At 32.9% G+C, this 17,546-nt stretch overlaps 3 protein-coding genes across 3 annotated transcripts; all 3 read right to left on the bottom strand.

The window, feature by feature from the left end:
* Positions 1-864: 864 nt before the first annotated feature.
* On the bottom strand, positions 865-7,579 carry LOC112717925 (uncharacterized). Its single transcript, XM_025769846.1, has 7 exons — positions 7,492-7,579; positions 7,330-7,377; positions 7,164-7,220; positions 5,117-5,555; positions 3,952-4,871; positions 2,639-3,856; positions 865-2,525 (listed from the first exon to the last, which is right to left on the bottom strand). Exons 1-7 carry the CDS (start codon positions 7,577-7,579, stop codon positions 865-867), a joined length of 4,431 nt encoding a protein of 1,476 aa, XP_025625631.1.
* Positions 7,580-7,905: 326 nt separating this feature from the next.
* Positions 7,906-10,969, bottom strand: LOC112716420 (uncharacterized). The gene is made up of 9 exons (XM_072204034.1): positions 10,495-10,969; positions 10,275-10,396; positions 10,098-10,182; positions 9,871-10,003; positions 9,582-9,736; positions 9,332-9,461; positions 9,038-9,238; positions 8,599-8,904; positions 7,906-8,492 (listed from the first exon to the last, which is right to left on the bottom strand). Exons 1-9 carry the CDS (start codon positions 10,521-10,523, stop codon positions 8,322-8,324), a joined length of 1,332 nt encoding a protein of 443 aa, XP_072060135.1. The 5' UTR covers positions 10,524-10,969; the 3' UTR covers positions 7,906-8,321.
* On the bottom strand, positions 10,526-11,208 carry LOC140175755 (uncharacterized). Its single transcript, XM_072204304.1, has 3 exons — positions 11,059-11,208; positions 10,682-10,945; positions 10,526-10,567 (listed from the first exon to the last, which is right to left on the bottom strand). The coding sequence occupies exons 1-3, from the start codon at positions 11,206-11,208 to the stop codon at positions 10,526-10,528; spliced, it is 456 nt and encodes a 151-aa protein (XP_072060405.1).
* Between the last annotated feature and the right edge of the window lie 6,338 nt (positions 11,209-17,546).

Below are 17,546 nucleotides of genomic sequence, written 5' to 3'. Positions count from 1 at the left end.
AAAAAAAATAGAAGAGAGAAAGCACAAAGAAATTTTTTTCCTAACAAAATATATAATTAGATTATAATTAACATTTTTTTGACCGAGCAAAATCAAAATCTGCATTCATATGATCTAACGTTTTTTTTCTAAGAAAAGATAAATAATTATTTTTTATTAATAAATAGGTCATATTTTATTCTTATTAATATATTAAAGATATAGTTTCTTTAATTTTTTTTTGTAAAAAACAATATCCACTTAGAAAAAGTAAATAACTAAGTTTTTTAATAAAATTGAATATTTTCAAAACCACGTAATGAAATACATTTTTCATATCTTTTTCATATCAAATAAAATAACTGTATTTAAAAAATAGCTTTTCCAAGTAAAAAAAAAATTAAAACAAAATATGAAAATATAAATCATCAAAATTTATCAAAAAAGCACAATTATCTACTTATACAGTATCACATATTTATAAATACAATATATATTATGCAATTTAAACCAGTTATTCCGATACTAATGATTAGTTGCGTGAAATTTATTGATTCGGAGTACTCTTTCTTTTTTTCTTTTAAATACAGTATATATTATGCAATTTATTTATTTATATATTTATTGGTAACGTATACTTCTTTTTCTCCAACTAATATATTCTATATTTATAAAACGTATGAATACTTTTCTTTCACAACATCCTTTAATTTTCACTTAATAGAAACTAATGGTTCATAAAGAATAATGCATCTAGTGCACACGAAATGCTTGAGACAATTTTAAAAATACCCCAAAGAAGATGGCCCTCTACAAAGAACATATACACAAAATCAAAACTATAAATTACACAGTTAAAACTGAATCATATAACAAAAAAATACATTATATCTTATCAAAAACTTCCTTAAATACAACGTTTTCAGTCCTGGCAGTATCAACTAATCCTTCATCACAAAGTAAAATCTTAAGACCATTTCTATTCCTAACTCGGGAAAGAGCTACATAAAGCTGACCGTGAGAAAACACAGGACGACGCAAGAACAAACCGACTGTTGATAATGTCTGACCCTGGCTTTTGTTGATTGTCATTGCAAACGACAAAGAAACCGGAAATTGACGACGTTGGAATTTAAACGGTATAACCGTATCACTAGGAATCATATTCATTCTAGTGATAAAAACTTTATCCCCAACATTGCTACCAGAAACAATATCGGCACCAATCACATTTGTCCCTAGATCTCGCACGACAAGTCGAGTCCCATTACACAAACCCCCAGCCGGATCAATATTCCTCAACAAAATAATAGGCACGCCTATTTTCAACTTCAACAAATGATTAGGTAGACCAGAACACCTAATCTGATTCAAGAATTCAACAGTTATCCAATCAACATCAACATCAGAATAAGCATCACTACCACATATCGAATCAGCACTGAGGTAATTTTTCTCCTCACCGGGCAACAAGTCAACTATATAATTGTTTATCTCTTCAACATTTTCGACAGTCGGAGCAAGTATTGCCCTATCTTGGAAAAAACTTGGATCACAAAAATTCTGAACCAAATTTGGATAGATTGTATTTACAATATCTTCCACTGGATTTTCCAAGACAGGAATGATTAGATCAGAAGGAATATCAACAAAAAGTTTATCGTTGACCACTGCTCCACATCGACCTTCACCGATTTGAAGTATCCAATCTGAAAACGACCTTAACTCCTGAGCAGTTGATTGTTCCGATCCGATTGCTAACCTCATATTTTTTGTCAATCGCAAAACTTCGCAATATTTCCAAATGATAGAAGAATTTATGGAAGCCATGACAATATCAGCACACGAACCTTTTGGAATAACTGGCAACACCTGCCTGAAATCACCACCCAGAACAACCACCTTCCCACCAAAAGGTAAATCTTTATTCCTATCAGAGACTGAAACCATTATATCACGCAACGTCCTATCAAGCGCTTCAAATGCTAATTTGTTAGTCATCGGTGCCTCATCCCAAATAATCAAATCGGCCAACCAAAATACCTCAGCTTTTGGACTGTCATTCTTAATCCGACAAACAGTGTCTTCAGTCAGATCAACAGGAATATTGAACATAGAATGAGCCGTCTTACCACCAGGTAACAACAGAGAAGCAATACCACTAGAAGCAACATTGATAACAATCTTTTTCTCAGATCGCAATCTAGCTGACAAAACTCTGTATAAAAAAGTTTTTCCAGTGCCACCAAACCCGTACACAAAAAAGAACCCATCCTTCTTATTCGAAACACAGTCAATAATTTTATCGTAGACCACCCTCTGTTCTTCATTTAACTTTAAGAGATCTGCATCATGCTCACGAGACAAAGAAACAGTATCATACTGCAACTCACGCAGCAGCATCAAATTGCTAAATTGAGAGACTAAAGAGTTATTAGGAACGGGCATGCCAGCATAATTTCTCAATGATTTTCCATTACTCTGCAATAGTCTCTCAATCTCCAACAAACAAAACGTCTGTAACTCGTCTTGACTCATAGTAAGATCTACGTTCAACAATAATTAATAAATATTAGCACCATAATATAACTTCTCTACTGTGTGGATGCGTGTGTGCCTACCTATCTTGTAATAAATTCACGACAAACAAAAATCTTACCAGGATATTGCAGCTCGTGTCTTCTACGGTAAAGAATATCATCAGACAAATAAGTCCAAGTTTGCTCCCAAACTAACAGAGGTCTTCCCATGGAACCAGATAACAGCAACATCACAAAAAGCCTCCTTAGCTGCGCAGCCGACGCTAACTCGGCGACTTCCTTAATAGCAGAAACATACTCTTTATCATCTATCAAGAATCCCATGGCGGAACATGCCTCTTGAAATGTATCATATGTAACACCATTCACGGTTCTTATACTTCGAAAGCTAGTACAACCTCTCTGTACATTCAAAAGCATCCGCATGTAGAAAAGTTCACCAGATGAGGGATGAGCAAAACTCAATCTTCCAATTGAAAATCCCCTTTGTCTTGGCTTCCACTCCCTGCTCCTCAAACAATAGACAAATTTGCCTGGATATTCAACATATGTTAGAGACCGCCCCTCCGAGAACCGCCTGTTGGCCATCATCCAACCCGTAAACATCGTCAACAAATCTTTGTTGCGCAAATAAACATGAGTAGTGATATCAGCATCATCGAATACAACATGTTGCTGGTTGGGCAAGTGAAAAGTCAACCTCTGTACCGACGGCCATCTTTGATGAATATCGTAAGCAAAAATTCTCCACATGGATTCAGACGGTGACAAATAACGACAATCATAATACTGTTTGATCTCATCAACCACCTGAGAAGATTCACCAACATCATATCTCTCTCCAACAGTTGCGGTCACCCGATCCGGACCCTTGTTAACATATTTAAATAGATACTTGATAACGTTTGACTTGTTACAGAACTCGAGATTTATGTGAGCTTGGTATTTCATTAACAACAGTGGATTATAAGGCACAACAAATCTATTGTCGATATCGACATCATTGATCTTCACTGTGACACCCATATTACGACGTCTATATATTGGATAGCCATCTTCATCAAAGCTCGTTTGGTCAACGAATTTTTTCGGATAAAATTTTGAGCACTTACCATCTTTCATGCAAGGAGAACTCGGTCTAAGTGGACCACAGGGACCATGGATCATGTACTTGGTGACAACATTATAAAGAGATGGAAATTTCTGGGGATTGGGTAGCTCGGCACAGATGAATTCATCAACAATTTCAACACTTTGTAAGTTGCTTTCCGCATTAAGCCACAGTAGCATGTGTGCATGCGGTAGACCCCTTTTTTGGAACTCAATAGTATACATACCTAAAAAATACAAAAAACATCCTGAAGAAGCCAGACAACTACATGTCCAAACACGACTAACATAAATTGAAATGCTAACCGAGAAAAGAACTTACCTGCATTAAGTGGACAAAAAAACACACCTTCCTTGAGATCACTAAGGAGGCACTTCAACTTGGCATGAAAGACACGACAAGAGATATCAGGACGATCAGCGATCGGAATTCGCTCCCACTCCGTGAACCGCTGAAACTCAGGCCAATTTGGATTACACGTAATAGTGAGGAACAAATCTGGATACCCAAAATGTTTGCAAATCGCCATGGCATCCTGACAACGGTTAAACATATAACGTCTACCACCAGTGAAGGAGGAAGGCAAAATGATTCGTGTCCCAATTGAAGAAGCCTCATCATCGCCACGATGCATAGCCTCCTCTATTCCTTGAAGGACTTCTCCTCTAATTGTACTTTGCTTCATTCTAATCTCATACAACCTCTGCGACTCAATCATCGTGAAACAATCAACAACAAATTGTTGAAACAACCGCCTAGACTTGTGAATAATTCCATCTTTGTGCTCCCTAATCTGCAGACGAAAACATATGAATTCCCTGAGGGAAACTCTTGTTCTCCTTCCAGGAACATATCCGAGTTGTTGACCACGATAACCAATGTTCAGCTGATAACCATCCTCGCCATATGGAAACAACAGAGGATACTGTAAGGGCCAATACAGAGCATGAGTTTCATATATACGTTGCAACCGACCACCAGTAGATCGAACAATAATGTCACGACCATGGTCCGACGAATCAAAATCTCCAACAATCAAAGCAGCAACTTCATCGCAAGAGGGAGCACTGTACATTCTTCGATCAACGTTCCGTTGCGAATACAACTTCAATGAGAAAATCTCAGATGGATGACACTCATATAATTCTCTAACTCTTCGAAAAGACTGTGCTATGACATTATGAGTATCGATCATTTGCAACAACTCAGTTATCAACTCTTTATCTATCTCAGATGTTTGCCTAAAACAAAAATATATTAACCAGAAAAAATATATTTAAAAACCACACAGAAATACCATTGTAACATATTTTGATATTAAAAATCTTTTATTAGCAAAAAATAACTAATAGCATATTATAACAGGAACAAAACACAGTATATATATGAAGTCACAGCTATAAACCTAATTCACAATACAGATAACAATAAAACACCAGGAAAATACAACAAAAACACTAAACAACAAAGTTTCAAACACACATACCCAAAAATTCGCTGCCTATGCATTATCTCATGCTGAGTGTCGTATACGTATAACTGTGCAAATTTAGGCTTCTCACCAGCAACTGGGAGCAAACTTCCAATCCGATGATAATTTTGACCACTTATTATAAACTGCGGTGGACCCCTCCCATCATTCACAGAATCCAATACCTTACCGCCAAGAGACGTGAAGGCAAACATACTGTTATAAGATCGAATATTTTTTTGGAAATACAAACTCTTGCTATCATGTCCATTGATCAAATCATATAACAGATCTGGGGGCTTTTGAAGATAAGGTAACTGGATTTTTCCCTTTGAGCAACAAGCAGTAAAAATAGGACGATTAACTGTAGACTCTCTTTCAACACGTTTTAATAACCAGAAACACGCGCCACAAATTGAACATTCATAGTTAGGGTCACCAACATCAAGGCAACCTGGTAGACATAAAATTGAGAAAAATATACACAACAATAAAAGAACCTCATCTGAATTATATGACACAAAATAGATTCAACACAGCATGAATAAACCATTAGCATAAAGATATTATATAGACTAAATACTTGACTCATTTGAATCTTGTGAGGAGAATATATCACAAAACACTATTTTTATTTTACAGTTACTGAATAACATCTCACGACATAATCACAGTCAGATGTTTTAACACTAAATAAATAAGCAGTCTATTTTACTATTCTTCAATAATATATGATTTAAGAAAGAGAGCGTACCTTGTATCTCACTTTGCAAGAACAGAGGATGATCAATAACAGAACCAACTTGACTGAATGAATTTATCGAAGGATTATATATTTTTGATTGGTCTATATCATCCATTTTGATTTAAAATAAGACAAAGTTATGCAAAGATATATTCAACAACCAAATATAGAAAAGAAAATATTCATGTAATAAAAATTCAATTAATTATTTAAGAATGAACATGTAAGGTAAACATTACAAATATAATAAAGTATGAAAATGAACAAAACAATTTCGCATAAATTGTTGTTTTTAACTTTAATTCAGTCATTGCACAATTTTTTCTCTTAATTCGCTACCAAGCCTTTCTTTTTCTCTGACTTCAATCCATGCATGACATTATTTATTGTAAATAGCTCGCGATACAATTGACCAAATCACTATCAACAAAGGGATAATTGAAGAAGTTGAAAAAAAAAACAAATTTTGACAAAGAGAACTAAAAAAAATAATTATATGGAACAGATAGAAGATTTGCAAAAATTAGAAGAATGGACAAATTAATTAAACATTTTTTTAATGTAAAACCACTAATTATGACATAAAACTATAGCTATAAGAATCAGACTAGATCTGCCGGTTCAGCCTATTAAACCGACGAACCATTCGAACCGATAGTTTAACCAGATCAAGTTTAGGTTTGAACCGAAGAAGGATGTGAACCGCTTAAAACCGGCCAGTTTTCCAAAAAGCGGACAAAACCAATTAAAACCTTCAATAACCAAAAAGGATGTAGTCCTTATGTATGTTTGAAAGAACTATATAAATTAAACATATCTACTGATCCAAACAATTCAATAAAGAATTTTACAATGATATTAATTATATTTACCACATACGATAGATGGTCAGGCTTACAGTAGCTAATCTAATTACCTTCAATGACTGTGTGCTTTGAATCAACTATTAGGTACTTCAATAACTTTCAGCCATGTAAACAACAACTAAACAATTTTACGATTACATTACCTAATTTAATAACAACTTATCACAATTTAGGGTTATTATAATTACCTTACATCACATTTAATTATACAAAATATTAATTGAGTTGTCAAATTAAAAAGAGACCCAATACAAAAGTCTAGACATATGTTTAATTAGTAATTCTCTGGCCTACTAATAGTTAAAATAACCCTTTTAGGTTTAAAAGCATAAAAAAACAATAATAAATGACTTAAATACATTTGCTATTACATATAAACCAAAGAAACTTAAAATATAATTTAACAGAAAAGAATCAAAATGGGATAAAATACTTAAATATATTATTATACCTGACAAAGTCAAATGTGAACTCTGATTAACATTCTGGGACACCTCAAATAAATTTTCTAAAACATAAGAAGAAATAGAGACATTGAAAACATATAAAATAAAAAAATAGATTATTAGAAACAAAAAGATTAAATACAAAAATATAAAGAGAGCAATAAAAATTACCCATATAATCATTCAAAGATAAAACAGGCACCGAGGAATCAAGGACCTCTAAAGCATTACAAAACAAAACAAAAAAATTACAAACAATCGCATATATATCAAATCAGTAAAAATTGGAGTATAAACCACTAAAAATATCATGAATCTCAATCCAAAACTAACCTCTTGCATTTCGATGATGAGTTTGTGTTCGCTTTCTTTTTAAACAATTTCGCCTATACTCTCTAGCACGAACTGAGTTATGAGACATCTTTGTTACTCGAACTAAACAGAAAAAAAGGTTGAAATGTGAAAAGCGAGTAAACCTAATTCATTGAAAAGAGAGATGCACATACTTAAGTTTCTATAAGCAACAAATGAAAAAAAAATAACAAAAAAAAGGGGGAGGAGGAGGGGAATGAATCGGGGCAAAAGATTTGAAACACATCAACAAAAAACTGATATAACCATGCACACCTTTGATAAGAGACAAAATGAAGGAAAATAAAGTTTTATAACTAACACTAATAACTAACGGGCATCAACATCAACATGAAAAGCAAAAATTGTACAACAATAAACAAATAAACAAATACAAAAGAAGAACTGCTGCATTTCATTAAAATTTGACTGATAGTGATCTACACAAATACATATGGCTATCTCCCCTATGATAAGGAGGATTCCAACATCTGGCTACATATTATAGTATGTAACCTAAAGAGACTACAACATTGAAAATGTGTCCAATCCCTAGCAAAGTCACTATTACAAAAAGGAGGAGTTCAGAATAGACATACTTGGCACATTACACGAGCAATCACAAAAGCAAAACCCCTATATCTAACAATCCTATTTGTTGGACACAATCCAAAAAAGTCAAATCAAAATACCATCAAGCCAGCATGATTACATGTCCATCTATTTGGAACCACAAGCCTTCCTAAATACTTATAGATAAACTATATAAGACACCTACACCTAGACACAGCAGCTCAATTCCACACCTTCAATCAAACTCCATTAACCTTAGCAACCTTGAACCCACGCCCATCTGCATCAACAGCAACCTCTTCAAACTGAGGATTCAAATTTCTCTTACTCTTGGAGGTCACAACATGATTTTCATGGGTAAGCTTCTCTCCATTTTGGGAAGGTGCTTCAAGAACATGGGACAACAACTCCTATGAGAAAGAAATTAAAAAAACGTATGAATCTCACTGAAGAATGCAAAATACAATTAGAAATAGCACACATAAGAATGAGGAATAAAATATTATACATCAGCACCTGAGTTTCTTTTTCCGTTGAGCTAAGCAATATATCGATTTCAATAGAAAGATCATCACTAAGAGTATCATTGCTGGGAGTTTTCTCTTCCTTTCCATGCTCACCATCAATTAAGCCAACAAATTCAGTCCCCACAGAAATAACAGGCTGTTTTTCAGCCAAAAAATCTATAAGAACTGGGGATTTACACAAAATCCCAGCACAATCACCAGCATCTTTCTCAGTTTTGATAAAACTATCAGAAGACTCCTTCTTAATACCAACATCAGCTTTTCCAGCAGGAACAGATTTGTGTAAATCATGCTCCTATTCATATGCAATAAGAGTTTAAATAGGTAATGATCATAACAGAAATTGACAACAGCACAATAAAGAAACAAAAAATATGAAATTAATGATGAATTAACAGGATCTAAAAACATTTGCATGTATATCTAACCTTTTTTGGAGAAGACTCATCATCAGCATCATAATTGGGAAGTTCAAACATCGCAATGATGGTGGAATCATCACAAATTCTCGTAACTTGGAAAGTCCCATAAAATGTATCATGTGGGACACCTTTGGTATCAACCTTGAGCAGCAACTTCTTTCCAATGAGCCCTTGGAATATGGGAGGATAAGTATCCCCACATATAACCTATTTTGAAAGTAACACATAAGAAATATTGTTTGAATAAGGAACATGCCATCCCATAAAGTGAAAACACATGAAAAAAAACTAACAACATACACTTGCATCTCTTTGAACTTCAGTAAACAAATCAGCACATGATTTCTTAAGCAAATAGGAAGCCTCACGATCAAAGAGAAGGAAAATACCCTCCCCAGTATGATCTTCAACTGTCACTTTAATTTTAAATCTGGAGAGAGAAGAACAAAGGGGGAAGACAATCATTCAAATACATAATACCAAGAAACCTTATTTTTATAAACAGTCCACTCTACAAAATGAGAACACATTTTTCAATAAAAATTCTGACCTTGGAGTGACATTAGTTATGTGCTTCAAACAAAAATCACAGTAATAGGCACCATTTTGAGGATAGATACCCTTTCCACACACACAAGCAGAATACCACCAACCTCCATCCTCAACAATACCTTGGATTGCTCCAAAAATGATAAAAGAACCCTCCTATCCAATAGGCATTTCAAAGTTAATTAACAACAGGAATGGAAAAACAGATCTGGAAATCCTTGTTTCATTTTCTTTTTCGCTCACTTGTGTATAAAACAAACAAAAACACAACTAACTCAAAAGAAAACAACCTGATTGTTATCTTGAAGCTCTTCAATAGTGCATTTTCTAGTTAGACGCATGAAATCATCTTCCAAGGAGAGAACTTTACCCTCATTTGCAATAAACAGTGGCTGGGTACCACTGACACCTTGCTCAATCATACTAAAAGAAAATTAATGCAAATAGTTGTAATTGTTACTCCAGATTGCTTGTAAAAAAAAATACAATAAACATCAACAAAAGAAAGCATGCTAACCTCTGCCTGAATTCAACAACTTCAGGAATATCAAGATTAAATAACATTTGAGTGGCATACATCACATTTTGAAGACCTACTTGACCTACACAGAAACAAAGAAAGAGTCTAGCAAAACTTTCTTGGAGACAACACCTACAGCAGCCATGAGATGTACAGAAAAAAAAAACAACATACCCCGAAAGAACTTGACTTTTGCAAGTTGAATAACTACAACAGACTGCTCCACGTACCCAGAGGCAAGGAAATGATTTACTTGATTAACATAATCCCCAAACAATGCACATCGCACTGTAAGACTGAAACTCAAAAGATCACAAAGAATCAAACAAAAAACAAGCAAAAAAGATAATTAAAAGATAAAGAGAAAGCACCAGAAATGACTTAAGAAACATACTCTTTTGAAGTTAATTCCAATGCAATCATTTTCACAATTTTTCCCTCTCTTGCATATTCTTTCTCTTCTCCAACTGAAGTTAAAAGTCCAATGACATCTATTCCAAATAAACACAACCTATTAACTATTAAAAGGATTTGTTTAAAAAACTTAAATAACAGAACAGCAGCAAGATATACACACCAACTAAAAAATCATAATCTTGGGTCATGTTCAGCAGCTCAGAAAAAGGAAACATGTTGAAACAAGTCTTAGGGATAACATCTTCATCAACAGCTACAACAGTGGTTCGGTGAAGGAAAACCAATTTGAATTCATGGGAAGTTGCTCTATAACTACCATGATTTGACACAACACTAAAATATGCCATTCTATAAACTTGTCCTTCAACTATATGATCCCTAAACCTATTAAGGAGTGGTTTCTTGACTGTAGCTTGAATTTTTTCACACTATAAATGGAACAAAACAACAAATCAGACTAATGAAACACATAATTTTAATTTGAAAACTTAAAAAACAGCAAGTAAGACCATATTTAAAAGAGAAACTAATAGGGGCTAACATGTTCATCAAGGAGAATCATCTCCATTGAGTTAGCAACCTCATGGTTACCAAAAGAGGGTACAACCCAAAGCCTTAGAACCCTAACTTTCAGCCTCCAAGCCTCTCTAGGAGGATGCATCTTAGAAATCATATCAAATGGTGGAGGCATTGCAGTAAAAAGAAAGGAGATAAAGAGACTTGATGAAATATATGTAAATGTAAACACTTCAATTCTGAAATAATTTCAGCTTAGGAGCAAACACAACAAATCAGAATGTTTGTGCATTCAATGTGCTTCACCAACCATCCTTTTATAGAAAAAATCCAGGATACAATCTCACCTTTTTGAATTCAAATCAAATTGAGGAGGGAAATGCAGGGTAGTGGAGTTGAATAACCAAATTTTTCATTTAATGAGGAAGAAGAAATGAATGAATTGATATCAATCACATCACCACTAACCAAATAGGTTAGATAGAAAGCCCATACCATGTTATAGGCATTCCCACATTCTCATCCCCATTTAATGGAAGATAGACAACTAATGATAGCACCAAAAGCTGAAACAACACAAAAACAGGAAAAAGTAGTGATACTTTCGAGAAACAATAAAATAGGCAGTCACCAACTACAATCAACAATGATTCTAGTGATGGCAATTAGAGTTAGTAAATGTCTTAGGTAGGGATACAGTGGAAAAAGCAGCTAAATGGGAACAAAAGTATAAACAAACATGAATAAAAATCTGTCAATCACATCAACTTTTTTCTTTGTGTAACGACACGTGGTAGTTAGACCCACAATAACATGAACCAATTCTACTTGCACAAGAGCATTCTTTTCTTAATGAACCTCTTAACTTCAGCACAAGGAGGTGTATGTCCATCCAACAGCTGAGATATGAAACACATTTAACACAATCAACAGAAAAATGTAATCAAATTCATTTGAACTTAAAAAGAAATAAATAAACAACAGGCTAAACATCAATATTTGTGATTCACATCACCACTAATAGAATAGATTAGTTACGAAACCCATTCTTTCATAATCATGGAGACAATCCACATGCAACCAGTAACACAAATAGCAGAGTATGCCATATTTTTTTCTGTAATTATCAATAGAAAATAGGCATGGAAAAAATTGTGAAAATCAGTTAAACTTTGGGGCAGTCCTAGTAACACAAATACTAAAGTGATACCATCTTAGTCTAACAAAGCCACTTCCTCTGTGAATCACATCTCAAATTCAGCAGAAAAATCGCATGTCTTTTCAAGAGGTGAAATACAAAACAATTTTTATATAAATAAATAATTAAAAAAATAGACAATGAATTTGAATTGAAGTTCCAAATCTTTCATTCAATCAGAAAAAAGCTATTAATCAATTCATATCAATCACATCACCACTCACCAAATAGGTTAGATAGAAAGCCCATACCTTGATAGGCACTCCCACATTATCATCTCCATTCAATGGCATTGAGACAATTAATGAGAGGAGCAAAACCTGAACCAACACAAAAACAGTAAAAAAAAATCAACCTTTCAAGAAATCAAGAAATAGGGTTGACAAATTGAGATATGAGACCACAATTACTACAGTAAACATACAGCTCATAACACCATAGGGAAGGCAGTAATCATATACCAGAAACAATGATTCCACTAATGACAATCAGAATTGGTATAAATTGGTTAGATAAGGATACATTCAAAAAACTATAGAGAAACATGAGTAAAAATCGGTCAATGACATAAACATTCATGCAAGGGATGAAATTGAAACCTCATACCTTGATAATGATTCACAAATTTCGAATTATCAAATGAAGAATATACACCACAACCTTATTATGTATCCATACCACATTTTCACGCGAATACTACATCAAACATACATAATGGGACATGTTTCTGTATACAAAAAACAGTTTAAAAACAAAAGGGATTTCTTCAACAAACAGGAACTAAAAAATTTAAAAAGATATTCATGAAAAAAATAAAACACCTGCAACAAACAATATAATAGGTAACAAAATAGAGATCTGATAATGAGATAAAAATGAAAGCTAACACGAACTCCCAAAAATTGTAACCAACAAGATAAACCCACAAAAGAATTGAATAACCAAATCTTTCATTTAATGAGGAAGAAGCTATGAACCAATTCAATTCAATCACATCACGAGTCACCAAATAGGTCAAACAGAAAGCCCATACCCTGATAGCCTTTCCCACATTCTCATCAACATTCAATAGCACATAGACAACTAATCATAGGAGCAAAAGCTGAACCAACACAAAAACAGGAAAAATAACTGAACCTTTGGAGAAATCTAAAAATAGGGGAAAAAATGAGATACATTCACCAGACCACATGGAAGGCAGTCACCAACTACCCCAAACAATGATTCTAGGGATAGCAATAAGAGTTGGTAAATCTATTAGGTAGGGATACATTCAAAGCAGCAGATAAAACAGAACAAAAGCATAGAGCAACATGAATAAAAATCAGTCAATCACATCAACATTCATGAAAAGGATGAGACTGAAACCTCATACCTTGATAATGATTCCAAAATTTCCAATTTCCAATAAAAAATATATAACAGAACCTTATTAGGTGTAGAGAACACAGTTTCATGGGAAGACGAACTGCTGGATACTTTTTTCTTTGGCTAAACACATGTGCTAGTTAGAAAAAGAACACCATGAAGCCATTTTACTAGCAGAAGGGCATTCTTTTCTAAATTAACCTCTTAACTTGGGGCCAAGGATGTGTATATCCATCCAACAGCTGAAATATAAACAGATTTAACACAATCAACAGAATTTTTACATAAATAATAAAAAAAACTGACAATGCAGTTGACTTGAGATAAATAATCTTTCTTTCAATGAGGAAGATGCTATGAATCAATTCATATCAATCACATCAATAGTCACCAAATGGGTTAAATAGAAAGCCCATACCTTGATAGGCGGCATTCCCACATTCTGATATCCATTAAATGACATACAGACAACTAATAATAGGAGCAAAACATGAACCAACACAAAAAAACAGAAAACAAGTGAAACTTTCAATAAATGAAGAAAATCAATTCATATCAATCACATCAATAGTCACCATATGGGTTAAATAGAAAGCCCATAACTTGATAGGCATTCCCACATTATCATCTCCATTCAATGGCATAGAGACAACTAATAATAGGAGCAAAACATGAACCAACAAAAAAGCACAGAAAACAAGTGAAACTTTCAATAAATAAAGAAATACGGACCAGAAATTGACATGAGAGCATACCAACTACAATACATCTACACGCCATAAGACCATAGGGAAGGCATTAATCAAGTACCCAAACAATCATTCTACTGATGACTATAACACTTGGCAAATATGTTAGGTAAAGATATATTGAAAACAGCAGATGGGTTGAAAAAAAAAAGTATATAGAAACATGAGTAAAAATCTATCAATGACATCAACATTCAAGAAAACCATGAGATTGAATGTACAGAAACTAAAAAATTAAAAATATATTAATAAAAACAGAACACCCATGCTACAAAGAAATGAACAGGTAACAAAAGAACATCTGATAATGAGTTCAAAATGAAAGTTAACAGCAAATCCCAAAAAATGTAACCAAGTACATGAACCCACAAAAAGAAAACAATATCAGAAACAGAATTTGAAATTAGAAATTTCACAAACCCTACACACAACATGTGCGTAAAACATCGAACAGATACCCAAAACAATCACAAATTGGAACATTAGGAATTTCACAAACCCTAGATAAGAAAATGTCCCTTAACCATATAACAGATACCAGTAATCATCAGAATTTGCAAAATTAGGGATTTCAGAAACCATAGACAAAATCATCAGAATTTGCAAAATTAGGGATTTCAGATACCATAGACAATTAAACCAGTGTAAATCGCGGAACAAAATTTTAAAGAGAATTTGCAAAATTAGGGATTTAAGAAACCATTCACAAAATCATCAGAATTTGCAAAATTAGGGATTTCAGATACCATATACAATAAAACCAGTGTAAATCGCGGAACAAAATTTGAAAGATTAGGAATTTCACAAACCCTAAAAAATAAAATCTCGCTTAACCATAGAACAGAAACCGAAAAACATCAAAATTTGCACAATTAGAGATTTCAGAAACAATAGACAATAAAACCTGGTTCAATCGCGGAACAGATGCCAAAATCCATCACAGGGATCTGAGATATTGAATCTGAGCGGAAAATTGGGAAATCCGCAAACCGGATGAACGGCGAGGAACAAACTCCCAGGAGAACACGGCTCCTAGACACAGTATGGTACGGAAGACGAAACGAAACTTGGAGACGAGAGCAAAGCTCCTAGGGTTGAAAGAAATCATTACCTACTGAAACAGATCCATCAAGAACGAAGGTTGCCTCAGTGATTCGGTGAAAAGTATCAGAGGTTGCGTGAGAGAAGAGCCCAAATCGATAGGTGACGACTGGTGTCAGAGCAGCACATGCACCATCCAAAGAATGGGGCCAGGTGGAGGAGGTGCCACCGTGGAAGGGACCGTCCACCTCGGAGTGGAACCGGCGTGAGTTGCGGGGAGCTCTCCAGCTCGGAAACGAAACCACGCGTATCTAGTGTTTAATGATATATATATATATATATATATATATATATATATATATATATATATATATATATATATATATATAATCTCGCGTTGGTTGTCCTTGTTCGTTACGTTATCGATCGGAGTGTTGCGCTTTAGGATTTCGATTTTTGTTTACCCCTTTTTTCTACAAAGGCTCCTAGTTATAATAAATCATTCATACTATTATACTTACTAAATTTTTATTTTAGAGGTCGTAATACCTTGCCATCTTTGAATTATGACTTAAGCATAATAAAATTTAGGGTGTTACAACAGACCTAGAAAAATTTAGTAATAGGGGCAAAAATATAATAAAATTTAGGTATAGATATTTTTTTGCTTCCCACGATACTCAATAAGTTAAGGACTAATCCGTCATGAATTTGAATTCCATTTAAGAATCTACAATTGGCCAACAACGAGTTGCTATACATACGAGACAGAATTCGAACCCTCAATACTTACTTAAGCGGACGACTAAGTTGATCACTTGACCAATCCAAATTGATTTAGATATATTCAAAATTTAAAATTAGAACTATCTAATACATATTGATAAGAACTAGAAATATACACACAATCATTATTATATTATTTAAAATAATAAAAATATAATTTCATGCACATAATATAATATTTAAAATAACAGAAAAAAATATTTATAAGGACTTTTTTTTATTTTTAACATGACTAAATATTATTTTTTTATATATATTTTTAAACAATTATTTTATTTTTTATTATCTTATATTTAATTGTCAAATCTACTTATTATAATTTTTATAGTATAAATAAATTTTTTAACCAAAATAATTACAGTATATTAATATATAGATAATTTATTTTTTATCTTAAATAATTTTTAAAAAATCACTAATAATTTAAGTTGTATTTAATTAGAAAGCTAAGTTTTAATTTAATTATTAGTTGATTAACTAATATAATAAAATTAATTATCACTATTTTTTGAGTTTATTTATTTATTTTTCATACTAAATTAAATTTAACAATATAATTATTATGTGTTAAGTTTAACAAAATATTTTTAACATAAAATACCAAAGAACTATTTATATTTTATTTTGAGACAAATATAATATAATAAGTTGTATATATGTATATAAGTATTAATTTTTTTAAAAAAATTTTATGGAGGCAAATGTCCCCTCTTTATTAAACGCGGGTCCGTTCCTAGCTGTGAAGGAAGATGAGAGTTGTGAAGGGGTGGACTCAGCAATGGATTGCTATATATACAAGGCGAGATTCTAACTCCTACTAGTTGTTTAAGCGGAACAAACTCAAATTGATTAAGACAAATACTAATTATTTTTAATATTTTAATATTAAAAATTCTGAGAATTTGATTTTATTTATAACTTTATAAAATATTTATAATAATAATTACTATATATATTATTTAATTATGGTTTAATTACTCTGTTGGTCCCTATAGTTTCGTGAAATTTTCAATTAGGTCCCTATATTTTTTTTCTTTTTAATTGAGTCCCTGCACTAAATTTTTTTTCAATTAAGTCCTTCTTAGTAGTAATTAGCTTAATTCTATAGGGACCCAACTTAAAAAAAATGAATTGGTATAGAGACCTAAATAAAAAGAAAAGAAAGTGTAGGGACCCAATTAAAAAAAATTAGTGCAAGGACTCAATTAAAAGGAAAAAAAGTATAGGGACCTAATTGAAAATTTTGCGAAACTATAAGGGCCAACAGAGTAATTAAACCTTTAATTATTTAATAATTTTTTTATATAATTTTATGTATTATCCCGTATAAGGATGGGAACATACACTAGTTTGTTTAAAACCAAAATGTTT

The sequence above is a fragment of the Arachis hypogaea genome, chromosome 10, assembly GCF_003086295.3.
Source record: "Arachis hypogaea cultivar Tifrunner chromosome 10, arahy.Tifrunner.gnm2.J5K5, whole genome shotgun sequence".
Taxonomy (NCBI): Eukaryota; Viridiplantae; Streptophyta; class Magnoliopsida; order Fabales; family Fabaceae; genus Arachis; species Arachis hypogaea.
This window is presented reverse-complemented; position numbering and strand designations above follow the sequence as displayed.

Excerpts from the sequence above, each read along its gene's own strand:
- LOC112716420 (XM_072204034.1), bottom strand. The coding sequence starts at position 10,523 with ATGATTGCATTGGAATTAACTTCAAAAGA. Across the intron at positions 9,239-9,331 it reads AAGTTCAAAGAGATGCAAGT|GTTATATGTGGGGATACTTA; the intron begins GTATGTTGTTAG and ends CTTTCAAAATAG. Across the intron at positions 8,905-9,037 it reads ATGAGTCTTCTCCAAAAAAG|GAGCATGATTTACACAAATC; the intron begins GTTAGATATACA and ends GCATATGAATAG.
- LOC112717925 (XM_025769846.1), bottom strand. The coding sequence starts at position 7,579 with ATGTCTCATAACTCAGTTCGTGCTAGAGAGTATAGGCGAAATTGTTTA. Across the intron at positions 7,221-7,329 it reads ATCTTTGAATGATTATATGG|AAAATTTATTTGAGGTGTCC; the intron begins GTAATTTTTATT and ends CTTATGTTTTAG. Across the intron at positions 3,857-3,951 it reads TTTTTGTCCACTTAATGCAG|GTATGTATACTATTGAGTTC; the intron begins GTAAGTTCTTTT and ends TGTATTTTTTAG.
- LOC140175755 (XM_072204304.1), bottom strand. The coding sequence starts at position 11,208 with ATGCCTCCACCATTTGATATGATTTCTAAGATGCATCCTCCTAGAGAG. Across the intron at positions 10,946-11,058 it reads TGATTCTCCTTGATGAACAT|TGTGAAAAAATTCAAGCTAC; the intron begins GTTAGCCCCTAT and ends TTCCATTTATAG. Across the intron at positions 10,568-10,681 it reads CCCAAGATTATGATTTTTTA|TTGGAGAAGAGAAAGAATAT; the intron begins GTTGGTGTGTAT and ends TTTTAACTTCAG.